Raw genomic sequence first — 12,072 nt, forward strand, 5'->3', positions numbered from 1 at the left:
TAATGACATGAAGAATTCTTAGAATATTCTTCTGGAAGGATTACACAATCCAGTAGTTTCAGTTAAAACCAAGCCTGAGGTCTAAGTAGAATACTGTAGATCTTGTTAGCAATTCTGCTACGTAGGGCTGAGTCTCTGCAACATGTTTGATTGTTCACCTGCTGGGCAGGTCCCAGACAAGGGCAAATATGTTTTCAAATGCAGTGAGCAAAACATCTTTAAGAATGATAGGACTACAATGGACCTTGGAGGCCTTCTAGTCCAATCTCCTGCCCAAGTCCTTACTCCACCCTGGACAAATGATTGTCCAATCTTTTCTTGAAAATTTCTCTGGGAGGCAAGCTGCTCCATTGATTGATTGTCCCTGTCAGGAAATTCCTCCTTATTCGTAGTCTACATGTAAATCCGATCCACTCATTGAATGTATGAATCTGAAAATACACACAATTGTTTATGGTGTTAAATATAATCAGTGTTAGGTTGCCTCGAAGTAAATCCGTGCCTTTTTAATGAAGCCATCGAATGTTTTGATATGTTGGACTGTGTTAGAACACCTATCCTAAATCTAGTCAGAAATTATATCACCATTATATGCTTTATAAAAAAGGATTGGGACATACATTTACTATGAAGGTTTTCTGTAATGGGAAAGCCTCCCATTTCCCCTATGTGGAAAGAGGACTCACTTCCGCAGTGTTATGTAAGTGCAGAGAACTCCATAGCTGAAAAGAAAAAAAGAACAAAGCCAAACTGATATGTCCTTTGTCACTGCATTGTAGTTATGTCAGCGTTCCAAATGTCATGCAGAATTAAATCAGAGTCCAAGGCAGAGCTATCCTTAAAGTTCCAATTTAATAAGACAGACATGTTAGCATATCTGTGGGAATCCCTAATCTGAAAGCTTCCAGGGATTCCCACCCAGTTGAAAGTTCATGATCTTCTCCCCACACCCATAAATCCATCGCATGGTCCAATGTTCTTCTGCCATGCTGGCATGTCAGATGCAGAGGTGTGGAGACAAAAGATGACATTGGGCTTCTAGAAAGGAATTTTTTTATTTTGAAAACAAACACATTCTACTCCTTACTATTCCCCCTCCCAATTTCCCACTAATGAAACAGCATAGTACAGGGGGAGTGTGGCAGGCCAAAGATTCTAAAAGGAATTTGACTGCAGGCCTATCAAGTTATTTATTCCGAAGTTCTTTCAGCAGTTGCTCCAAAGGCGCTCTGCATATTTTTTTTTGCTCACTGCCAATTTCAGTGCAAGTGTTCTCTTCCCGTGCATTCATGACAACCCCAGGGAGACCCTTGAAGTAGTCTTTTGGGAAGATGCACTTACCTTAGCAAACTTGAGAGGGAATGTTTTGTTGAAGTTTACCGAACACCCTTGGAATTCTTTAATTTCATGCTAGTATGTGTCCTCTTGAAGAATCAGGACCTGGCTATCATAATGGAAGTGAGCTACTAGTTTCATTACTCTTGCCCATACTGTCAAGGATTGGTAGATTTGCACACTCAAGTGCACTCATTGGGGTGGGCATCATATGGCACTGTTGGAACCAGCCAATGTTCTGGTTCTGGCCTTTTCCTTGGAGAAACTGCCTGCATGGGAGGAACTGGAGGTGTTCTTGGGCATTTGAAGGGACTCTACAAGCCTGATTCCAGGCCAGTGAGGGTTGCTTGGTTCAATTAGACCCCATCCCATGATTGTAGCCAGGATCCGATTGCAGCTATAGAAAATGATGGGAAATGGAAATCCCATACCAAATTATCTATGAATCTTCTCCAGCCACCTCCTTCAAGTTACGCCTGATTCCTTTATAGTCTAAGTCACAAGAATTTTCTTGTTTAATACACAAGATTTGCTACTGCTGCCTTCTGCATTTTTTTTCAACTTCATATTCCAGCTCACTTTGTATCATCCTGGTATTTAGCCAGTACCAACCCTAATTTTATGATTTCTCAAGGTTAACTGGATTTCATCTATTTGTGGCCCGCCAGCAGGGCTGGCAGCAGTCAGACATTGAGGAGGCTGGGGAGGAACATGGGCCAGTCCTGGAGTCTGGGGAAGGCTCTGATGAGGGTTCTGTGTCGGAGGCAGAGATGGGGCCAGGCTGTCTGACAGTTATCAGCTGCCTTTGGAGTTGGACATTAGTGGGGCAGAGGAACAGCTGGAGCCTGTTCCCAGTGTGCGCATGCAGAGATGCCAGAAGAAAAGAACAGCTAAGAAATCAAGGTCGACTTGGGAGTAAAGCCACAGGTGGACGGTGAATGGCCCCTCCCAGAGGAAGTAAAAGAGGAAAGAAAGGGGAGTGGGCTTTTGCAGGAAACAATTTGTTTGTTCACTCGTTTCAGGAGTGTGAAGATCTGTCCGTGAATCTGAGATTCTGCCAAGTCTTTCCTTGCACCAGTTTGGAAAATATTTACACAGCAGCTTTCCAAGCTAGATAAGGTCTGTGGTTACAAATTCACCTTGGAAAAACTGTTTACCAGGCTTTTGCTGAATGTGAATGAGAGGAATTCACATTCGTTTAATAAAAGGGGTGTTGTGAGGACCAACTGAAGGGATAACAAAGGTGGTGAATAAAGGTGTAAAGGATCTATAGAATCTCAACACTTTCATAAAATGGCAAAACGATTACCTTGAGATAAGTGTCACTTTTTTGTATGTGTGTGAGAAACCAAACACTTATAAAAACTGGGCAGATCTTTGTGTTGCAGACCTAGTTTTACCATTCACGCCTTTCAGGACAACTGCAATAGTAAATACAAAGCCTTATTCTAGCAGACGTTAATACAGTGATTATGTGCCATCAAATCAGTATTAACTTTTTGGGAAGACATAAATTTCCTCCGTGATGATCTGTCCCTACTGATCCTTCAGATCTTCCAAAATACAGTAAGGATCAGCCAAAAAACTACCTCTGCAGGGAAAAAGAAAATAAATGTTGGCTGTTAAGTTCCCTATTAAAAGCAAGTCACTTCCAGCACACAAATCCTTGTTTTTTTTTAATTGAATGATTTGTACATAGTTTATGCCTTGTGGGTCAACAACTGCAAGATCTCATCTGGTCCCAATAGTGACCTGCCAGACACGAACCAGGTTATCTGTGTAGCCAGCAAATAGAGTCTGAAAGGAGAGGGAAAGAGGAAAAAAAAAACAATGTTAACAGAGGATAAGAGGCTAAAGGATGAAATGAAAGGCTGATTTAGCATTCCTGTGGTACACAGCAACATTCAATGCCTTTTCACACATCCTAAATGCAGATGTTGCATATCAACTGCTTGCGCTAAACCCAGAAAAAGGAGTTAGAGAATACACCACGACACATTATTTAAACGTGGCAGAAGTGACCTGCTTCAGTTTGAAGGAAATATTTGGGGGGGAATAAAAGTGCAATCCTTTTTTCTTAAGCGGGGCTGAAAGTGAGAATAAAAACAAACACAACCTGGAATCTGCATCCTGTGAGCTAAACTCTCCTGTGGGGTTAGCAACCTACAATATCCTGGCTGTTTCTTGAGATCTAGCTCCACCACTCAGTTCTTAAAACACATCCAAAACTAAGGGAAGAAATACTAAAACTGCCCCCTGTCTACCTCAGGGGTGGGGACTGATGGCCCCTTTATAACTTGTGGACTTCAACTCTCAGAATTCCTGAGCCAGCCATGCTTGTGGACTTGCTGGCTCAGGAATTCTGGGAGTTGAAGTAAGTCATAAAGGAATCATCTATCCCCACCATCTACATCAACAGCTGTTAGTGCTCCGAGTTACTCCCAACATTCGCAACTGCCCCAGTTAAGACAAGACATTCTAACTAAAGCACTTTGAATGGCTGCTAGCTCAAATGCTCTCTCGTCTTCCTAGGTTTTGCATACAATGTTAAGCATGCTCATCATTTCAATCCTTGCTCAATACCTCAGTGATTTTATTTACTTAATGTAGTATACAAAAATGAATCATAGAAAACATGCCAATGATTTAGGAACACAGAGACCAAGCATATGGGGTTTTTACCCCCACATACACCGTCCCTTAAATGATTCCCTTTCAAAAAGAACCCATGCTGCAAAATCCTTGCAAGTTTCCAACTCAAAAGTCCACTGTTGGTCAAGCCTCACCTAGTGGAGAAGGCAATTACATGATTCTCCCAGAGGCCGCTGGGATTCTTATTTCTTACCTGCCCATCAGCAGACCAGGCCAATGAGGTGCACTGAGGGGGTTCTGCCTTGCTGCTGGTGGTGATCACTTCCTGTTTGAGCTCATCCACAATGATTTTACCTTCCAGATCCTGTGAGAAAATAAGAATGGAGACAGAGATCAAAGAGAGGTAACTTTGGGTTTCCTCAATTTCCAACTCTACTGAGAGCAATGGGCTCAGAAACAGCCTCTGGTTTTCCACATGGGAAGTAATGTCAGATGGCATTAGGTGTTTCATCACAGCAAAAATTCAACTCCTTGCCCATAAGCTACTGAACAGACAACATAGTTGCAAAGATAGGTCAAAAGCACACAATGCTAACTCAAGAGATGGTTTTCCCTAGCAGCAAAACAAAAATTAATATCTATTCTGATACACCCATGTCCTTTGATGATCCTTCCTTCCCATTCTTCTCTCGTTGTTTACACCAAGGGTCTCCAACCTTGGCAACTTTTAAGAGTTGGGGACTTCAACTCTCAGAATTCAAAGCAGAGCTGGCTGAGGAATTCAAGGAGTTGGAAGTCTACAAGTCTTAAAGTTGCCAAGATTGGAGATCTCAGGTTTACACTATGTGTCCAATCTCTATGCCCGAGACAAAATTTACGCCACTCTTGGGACTGGTATGACAAATAAAAGTCTACAAACATCAGAGATAGAAATAAATATTTCTCTGAATATGACACTAAGTGTTCCAGAAGGAAAAATCATCTATTAATGTAAAATTAAAGCTCCAAAGGGAGGGGATTTTTTTGGGGGGGGGGGGGGGCCTTCTGAGTCATATTTTTTACTTGCGCAGATTATTGGCTGTTTCAACATACCCATATCTTGATGCTGGGACCAGTGGCAGCACACAGCCAGTAGCGGTTTGGGCTGAAGCATAAGGCATTGATGATGTCCCCACCATCCAGGGTGTAAAGGTGCTTGCCTTCATTCAAGTCCCACAGCATTGCCTGCCCATCCTAGAATGGAGAAAGAAGTCAATAGATAGAGCCCATTTCAACCAATCGTTGTTCTTCCTCCTTTATAAAGTTGCAAACTTTCTCTAAAATTTAACTATCGCATAATCCATTCAAAGATTCAAAACGCAACATCATCAGAAATAAAGCTGTTCTCCATACATCATATAATCCCCCTTCATAATACATCACCCCTTGAGAAATTCCCTGAGACGCTAAGAGGGAATTTGGGCAGCTCAGAAACAGAGTGTGGGTTATCTGCATGGGAGTCAGATGGCGCTCGTGTGTTTCATCACAGCTGAGCCAGATTTCCTGTAACCCTCAACCGCCAAGAAAACAGTTAGGATGAAAAATGTCACAGAGACTTTGCAAGCCACTAATGTCCAGCCTTCTCCCTTAAGGGAGCGTATATCCCAAATATCCCTTTCTAGGAAAATCATCAAGAACCTAAGACACTGGTTTTAACCCCTCCCTATTCTTAGCTAGGAAGTGGTTCTCACTGCTCATTCTAAGAACACGATCATACTAAAAATAACTATTCACCAAAATTAAAATGTGGTGGCAGTCTGAGCTACACGAGTGATGATTCCTCTTTCTTTGTTAAGGGAAGGGAAACGAATTGGCCCAAGTGAAGACCTAAATCTCTCTCTTTAGGAATTCAGCTTCTGAGCCAATAACTGCAGACATCTATTCTAAGGATGCAATTAAAAATACTGGGAGGAGTACTTTCTCCTTACATTTCCCGAGTCAAACAGGGACAGGCTGTTAGTTTTAGCCAGATTCTTCTTCTCATTTGAAAGTTATCTGTCTAACCAACTTTCATTAGAATTCCCATTTTTAAAAATCGGAAGAAAACGGAGAAAACAAGGTGATCTTTTAAATCACCAGACTGACTTACCTTGCCACCGGAAGCACACAATGACCCATCAGGAGAGACGGTCACTGTGTTCAGGTAGCCAGTGTGCCCGATGTGGTTAGTCTTCAGCTTGCAATTGGCCAAGTTCCAGACCTACAAGTCGGAGGAAACATAAGGTTTATTCCTAATTTCAAGACACGAAGATAGCAGACACGCAGTATATTTTTAACTTTTATTAATTTTAATCATTCTGCAATGTATTTTAATATTTTGTAAGCCACCCAGAGTTGCTGCAACAATGCAATGGGTAGCATATGCATTTTAGAAATCTATGCATTTAAGAAATAAAATAATATAAATGACTGTCAGTGGGTAAAGTATTTTGGAGATGCCCTAGTTTTGTCTTCATGAAAAAAAAAATCCAGCACCTTCCAAGGTAACTTTTCAAGTGAAGAAAATTGCACCCCAAAAATAGTTTCAAATCTATTTAAGGTTAACAAAAAAGGAGGATCCGTAAACATTTACTCCCGGAGGATAATGGAACATGTTATTATTTTAAAATTTTTACTTTTTTCAACGGATCTGTTGTACCTCTTCAACAGATCTGATAGATTTAGAAGATCATTGTACTCCCCCACCTGTTAGTTTCCAGGCTCCCTCCTCTGATATATAACAGATGAAGTGAAGAGATTCTACATTGTTTATAAATCTGCAAGGAGTCTCTCTTTCATGATTTCATGGGTTTGGGGGGGGGGGGGGAGCACTGGCTGAAGATCCCCGGGCATAAATTCCCCTCACCTTAACCAACTTGTCCCATCCACAGGAAACAATGATGGGGTTGCTGCTGTTGGGGGAGAAGCGTACACAAGACACCCACTCAGAGTGGCTTTCGTCCTATGGGAGAGAAAAAGAACAGGATGGAAAAGCAATCCTTTGGTGCTAGCAACTTAACAAAGTTATCATTTTAAAAATAACTCCACCTGTTTCATTATTTTAAACTGTATGTCTTATCAAGTAATTAATTATATTTCAACACCCTCTTCCCATTACATTTGTTCCTGCAATTCCTGCCTTCTCTTGTGTGGTAGAAATTTATAATGAATACACTCAAGTGGCAACACATCCTTACCTATGAAATTCTAGTAAATATAGCACTACACAAATATTAACTAAAAGATGACTGAAAATTAACTGAAAGCATCACACTTCCTTCTCCAAAAACAACCCACTTAAAGGCCAACAAAATGTCTCCTGATCCGTTTCTATTAACTGCTAATTTTTTTATGCTTCACAGGTCAGATGTGGTCGTGAGCCAATTGTAAATGTATCTAGAGACCAACTTTAATGTCACCTAATTTAAAGACGGTCACATTAAGTGAGCCTTAAGGGCATCCAATCCAAGAACTGGAAGAAGAGGCTTACTTGCACAGTGTACTTGCAGACACCTAAGGTGTTCCAGAGTTTGATGGTTTTGTCCCTGGAACCTGAGACGATCTGGCGGTTGTCGGAAGAGAAGGCCACACTCAATACGTCCTTGGTATGGCCCACAAAACGACGAGTGGTCGTGCCTCTAAAAGGAAGTCAATTTGACACTTTTATTTCCCTGCACTGGAATGTGCTAGAGGAGGAACCCTTGATACACAAAACTTCTTTCTGTTCTTCACCATTTCACTGTTAAGAGCAAACCCTAGTACTGTGCTAAACTCATCCCTAGGGGTTTTAATTTATTATCAATACGTTGTCACAGTATTGCTTTTCAGGCTACTTAGCACTTGAATTATGCAACATACATAAAACAAATCAAAATTATTTTTCCTCTTACTGCAATGGCAACATATTATCAGTGAAGCTGATTGGAATCTTTAGATATGTACTATCAGATTTAATCACTGGGAGTGCAGGAAGCAATCAGAAAATAGAAAACAAGTTCACAGGAAGTGAATTATCCCCTCCTCAAACACAGAAGCCATTTTTATTTACAACTTGCACTCACGTAGTAAGATCCCAGAGGCGCAGGGTACCATCCCAAGAGCCGGAGAGGGCAAACTGCCCATCTGAAGAGATGACCACATCACTCACAAAGTGAGAGTGGCCTCGTAGGGCTCTCTGGGGAATCCCATAGTTAGTTTCATCTCTTGTTAACTTCCACATGATGATGGTCTTATCTGTAAGAGAACACAAAAGGTTACTTACATTATATCTCGAACCAGGAAAATTGCCCACAAAAGCAAAACAATGGATTCTCTGCCCACAACCTTCTGCATCCTCAGTCCTGAATGCCACCCTGTTCCCAAGCTTAATTCTCAGGGTGTCAACAAAGCCCATGGGGACTCCATAGTCCAAGCTGCAAATACAGCAGTTTCAGTGGATTAAGATTTCCCCTTGATCAGCAAAGGACTTTTTCCACACATTGCTGGTAGAAGGCTAGTTAAAAACGATTTTCAACCCATTGAAGGTGAAGTTAACCCTTTGACGTAGAAGTATATTCTCCATATATGATAAGTCCCCACACAACGTATTTTACACCAGTCTTTCTCAGCCTTGATGTGTGGAGTTCAGCTTTCAGAATTCATTTGGAGCATGGTTGGCCGGGGAGTTGAAATCCACAAATCTTAAAAAGGTTGAGAAACACAAGAGATCTGCCAAAATTTCCCTTCTAAAAGTAAGCATCTTCAACTAAAAATGGGTCACAAAATTTAGGAATTTTCTAAATAGAACCCATCTTGATCTCATTTTCAACATGACTTAATCGAGGACTTTCATATCCGAAAGTCTTTGTACATCCCTACTTATTCAATCAGCAAAACTTAACATCCAGGGCAGAAGAAACTCTCATTCCTTACATTGCAGTAAGTGTCCTCTTTTTCATCCTCCTCTTGTGCATTATAAAAACATAGAAAAATACCCTCAATAGCAGTTTTTTGGACTTCCATCTTGTCTAAACTCTTGTTACTATATTTTTATTCAGCTCTTTGAAATATATAAGGTAAGGTGGCAACCCATCACTAATTGTACCTTATGATTTTTTAATGAATGTATTCTATTTTTTAATGTACACTGAGAACATATGCACCGAAGACAAATTCCTAGTGTGTCCAATCACACTTGGCCAATAAAGAATTCTATTCTATCTAATTCTCCAGCAACTTATTTTCTCCACAACAAACCTATGGTGTGTGTTGAGCTGGGAGAGTGACTGGCTCCAAGTCACTGAACAAGGCTTGATGCTTAAGGGAGTTATGAATAATGATTTCTCAACCATGTCAACTTCAAAAATGTATGGATCGATCAATTCCCATCATTCCCCAGTCTGGAGAATTCTGGGAGTTGAAGTCCACACATCTTCAAGCCATCAAGGCTGAGAAACACTGCTATAACCTAATGTCAAAGAGGCTAGAGTCCTTTTGTTGGAGGAGAGGCATAATTATTGTAAATCCTCCAAGGATGTAGCTTCAGTTGCTGTCAAGTGAGAAATGAGTTACCCTAAAATGGAGTTGCCTAATATGAAATACTCACTGGAGTTTTCCTGTAATCCAGGACAGGACAATAGACACAGTGATCTCAGTAAAGACTTGTGATCCCAGTTGTTTGATAATTGCTGGAACTGGAAAATAAAGCTTTCTATAGCAAACCACTAAGAAAATTACTATATAATGGGGAGGATGGGGGGGGGGGGAGGACACCTGGAACAGATTTGTCCATGAAAATCCTTGTTGATTCAGTTCTGCACTTTATCACAAATTACTAGGGCTAAGCACATGCCCAGGTGGCTTACCATTTCACATCCGGATTTTGCCCATACCCCTTGGAATTCCAACTTTTAAAAATGCCTTGTAAGCCCGAAAATCTTTCCTCCCTGGACTAATGCACAAGCCTAAGATTTCTAACAGGCACATCTTCCTGAATTTTGGGCCGCTGCTAGAGTTTAAGCATGCTGCTTTTGAGCTAAGAAAACGCTAACAAAAACTTCCCATTTTCTTTCTTGATCCTCTCCTGTCCCATCATAATTGCAGGACGTGTCTTCAGATCTCATTGAAAAGATCAGCAGACAATGTCAGATGTAATCATTGGGACGGACATGTCTTCCCTAAGATTTGCAACCATCCCGCATTCTGAACTCAACAATCCCTTATTGTTCGGGTTGTTGTAATCCTTCTTAAGACACCATGGTTTCTTCTCTAAATTGCCTCTACCCAAACGCGAGCAATTTCCTCCCCCCAAAAAAATCCCGATTCACCAGGTCGTGCAATCCATGTTGCCCATGCAAAAAACTGTATCTTTTACGGCTTCTTCCCCGTCATGGTTTCTCCAGTCTATTTTGGGGGGCCACCACTCTGCCCCCCTAGTGGACTGGCCCGTCTTGCTCCACCTTACCGCGTGAGGCGGAGAGGATCATGTCTGGAAATTGTGGGGTGGTGGCGATCTGGGTCACCCAGCCGTTGTGGCCCTTTAGGGTACCACGCAGGGTCATCTGCTCCGTCATGGCGGCGGCTGAGAGACCTCGAGCTCCCGCGGCGGACGGAGGATGGCGTCGGATTCAGCGGAGGCCCTTCGCCCGGACCTGCCAACTCGCCCAGGCCGAGAGAGAGAAAGGAAGAAGCAGCTTCTTCCGGAAACGGAAGTGATTTGTTTTCACGCGCTCTGCTGCTGGGACCGTACAATATGGCTGCCTCCAGAGATCGCCTGCACATTTAAGCTGGAAATTTTATAAAAACAAATACTTCATTATTAGCAGAAAACGAATACTTCACTATTAGTCAAAAATGTGTACGTCGGTAAATTTGATTTATCAACCGCTAGCGGGTGACTTCCCATAAAGCCTGTAGAAGTTGTAGACGGATAATTAGGGCGCTAGAATCTCACTTATCGCGATGTTTGCGGCAGAATGTCTCTGCCTGTGGCGAGATTTTGATCGCTTCTTAGGAAGTGTAACGTATAAAATACTGTAATTGTTAACTGGCGGACAAAATTTCGGAGAAACTTCCTGCTGCAGAAAAAGTTATTGTTTGATCCTTGCCAGGCCTCGTTTATGGGCAGAAATTTAGGAGGGCTAATTTTGAAGAGAGTTCATCTCTTCAAATAGCATTATTGTATAGATTTGATCTATGTTGGTTCAGAAATAATGCTTAAAGAGGATTTGCAATCTAGTCTCAGGTCATTAAACTCCCCGTGTATCTTCAAAAATAAAATAGCTGACGGGCTTTCTGATGGTGGCACCCTACATTCTGGTATTATTTCTCTGGGAAAATGTGGAAGTGTTGCCCTTTGACTGAACAATCAGTGTAACAACTTGCCTCCAGAAGTTGTGAATGCTCCAACACTGGAAGTTTTTAGGAAGAGATTGGACAACCATTTTATTTTATATTTATATTTATTTCATTAAGCATGTATTAGATAACAGATATAAGTATTAACATGATTTTGGATACATGAAATGGATACGAATAAAAAGAAACATTAGGACAGGGACAGTTGGTGCACTTATGCACGCCCCTAACAGACCTCTTAGGAATGGGTTGAGGTCGACAGTAGACAGTCTAAGGTTAAAGTTTTGGGGGTTTGGGAAAGAAACCACATTCCAGGCATTGACCACTCTGTTGCTGAAGTCGCATTTTCTGCAATCGAGTTTGGAGCCGTTTACTATAGGTTTGCATCTATTGTGTGCTCCTGTGTTGTTGTGGTTGAAGCTGAAGTAGTCATTGACAGTAGGACATTGTAGCAGATTATTTTATGCACTATGCTTAGGTCAGACCGAAGGCAGCATGGTTCTAAGTTGTCTAAGCCCAAAATTTCAAGTCTGGTGGCATCAGGGGTTGCAAGCAGAGGATTCTTCTCGTGAAGTACTTCTGGACTCACTCAATTGTATTAATGTCCGATATGCAGTGCAGGTTCCATACACATGAGTTGTATTCAAGAATTGGTCTAGCAAATGTTTTGTATGCTCTGGTTAGCAGTACAATATTACCAGAGAAGAAGCTACGCCAAGATTAGGTTAACTCTTAACGCTGATTCTCTCCTGTATTGCTTGTTGCAGTTACTTTTGAATAAAATTGTGTTGG

General features: G+C 41.5%; 1 protein-coding gene across 2 annotated transcripts; it reads right to left on the bottom strand.

The window, feature by feature from the left end:
* Positions 1 to 2,998: 2,998 nt before the first annotated feature.
* Positions 2,999 to 10,621, bottom strand: RACK1 (receptor for activated C kinase 1). Of its 2 annotated transcripts, XM_081936127.1 has the most exons (9): positions 10,388 to 10,513; positions 9,530 to 9,617; positions 8,007 to 8,178; positions 7,436 to 7,583; positions 6,812 to 6,907; positions 6,056 to 6,166; positions 5,020 to 5,160; positions 4,181 to 4,291; positions 2,999 to 3,132 (listed from the first exon to the last, which is right to left on the bottom strand). In XM_081936127.1, the coding sequence occupies exons 3-9, from the start codon at positions 8,162 to 8,164 to the stop codon at positions 3,067 to 3,069; spliced, it is 831 nt and encodes a 276-aa protein (XP_081792253.1). In that variant the 5' UTR covers positions 8,165 to 8,178; positions 9,530 to 9,617; positions 10,388 to 10,513; the 3' UTR covers positions 2,999 to 3,066. The 2 variants fall into 2 exon arrangements, with proteins under 2 accessions (XP_081792253.1, XP_081792252.1); XM_081936126.1 differs by lacking the exon at positions 9,530 to 9,617 and having other exon boundaries at positions 10,388 to 10,621.
* Between the last annotated feature and the right edge of the window lie 1,451 nt (positions 10,622 to 12,072).

This window comes from Natrix helvetica (genome assembly GCF_964273705.1).
Source record: "Natrix helvetica genome assembly, chromosome: 1".
Classification (NCBI taxonomy): domain Eukaryota; kingdom Metazoa; phylum Chordata; class Lepidosauria; order Squamata; family Natricidae; genus Natrix; species Natrix helvetica.